We start from the raw sequence: 583 nt of genomic DNA, 5'->3' as shown, positions 1-583 counted from the left end.
CTACTATACTACACACACACACACACACACACACACACACACACACACACACACACACACACACACACACACACACACACACACATATATATATATATATATATTTATATCTATCTATCTGCTCTACTCATGTATAGTGCTTTCCTATTTGTTTCACTCTCAGAGGCCTGTGATATAACCGCATACCGTCTGAACAATGATAAACTACTCGCGTGGCTGGCGAAAAAGGTAAGCACTACTAACAAGCTCTCAACCTTTACACTTCCGTCGCCTCTTGGATTCATGTGTACTAAGATTGTACTGGGGTATTTGGGCTAGAAAGCTACCAACAGCACCCCAAGTTGGCACGCCTGTAAGAATTCATCTGGTGCGGATGAGATGGCGTGCGACGCTTGTATATTTCACTGGGAATTCAGCGATACCATATTTAGGTCGTACGCATATCATTGTAGCTCAGAGACTATAACTCGTGAAATTACTTGTTGAAGCTTTGTTAAACCCTAAAACCCCACCGCAACTGAAATTACGAAGTACCTTGCCACTGTACAACATGTGTGATACTTCAGCGCTCGCCTTATCGCAC

The 583-nt window shown here is 43.1% G+C and overlaps 1 protein-coding gene across 1 annotated transcript; it reads left to right on the top strand.

Annotated features, from left to right (window-relative positions):
- Window positions 1-165: 165 nt before the first annotated feature.
- On the top strand, window positions 166-318 carry SARC_17056 (hypothetical protein; the record flags this gene model as incomplete). The annotated part of the gene is made up of 1 exon (XM_014288846.1): window positions 166-318. A coding segment is annotated over one exon (153 nt), but the record flags the coding sequence as incomplete, so codon positions are not given.
- Between the last annotated feature and the right edge of the window lie 265 nt (window positions 319-583).

Source organism: Sphaeroforma arctica (assembly GCF_001186125.1).
Source record: "Sphaeroforma arctica JP610 unplaced genomic scaffold supercont1.9622, whole genome shotgun sequence".
Taxonomy (NCBI): Eukaryota; class Ichthyosporea; order Ichthyophonida; genus Sphaeroforma; species Sphaeroforma arctica.
This window is presented reverse-complemented; position numbering and strand designations above follow the sequence as displayed.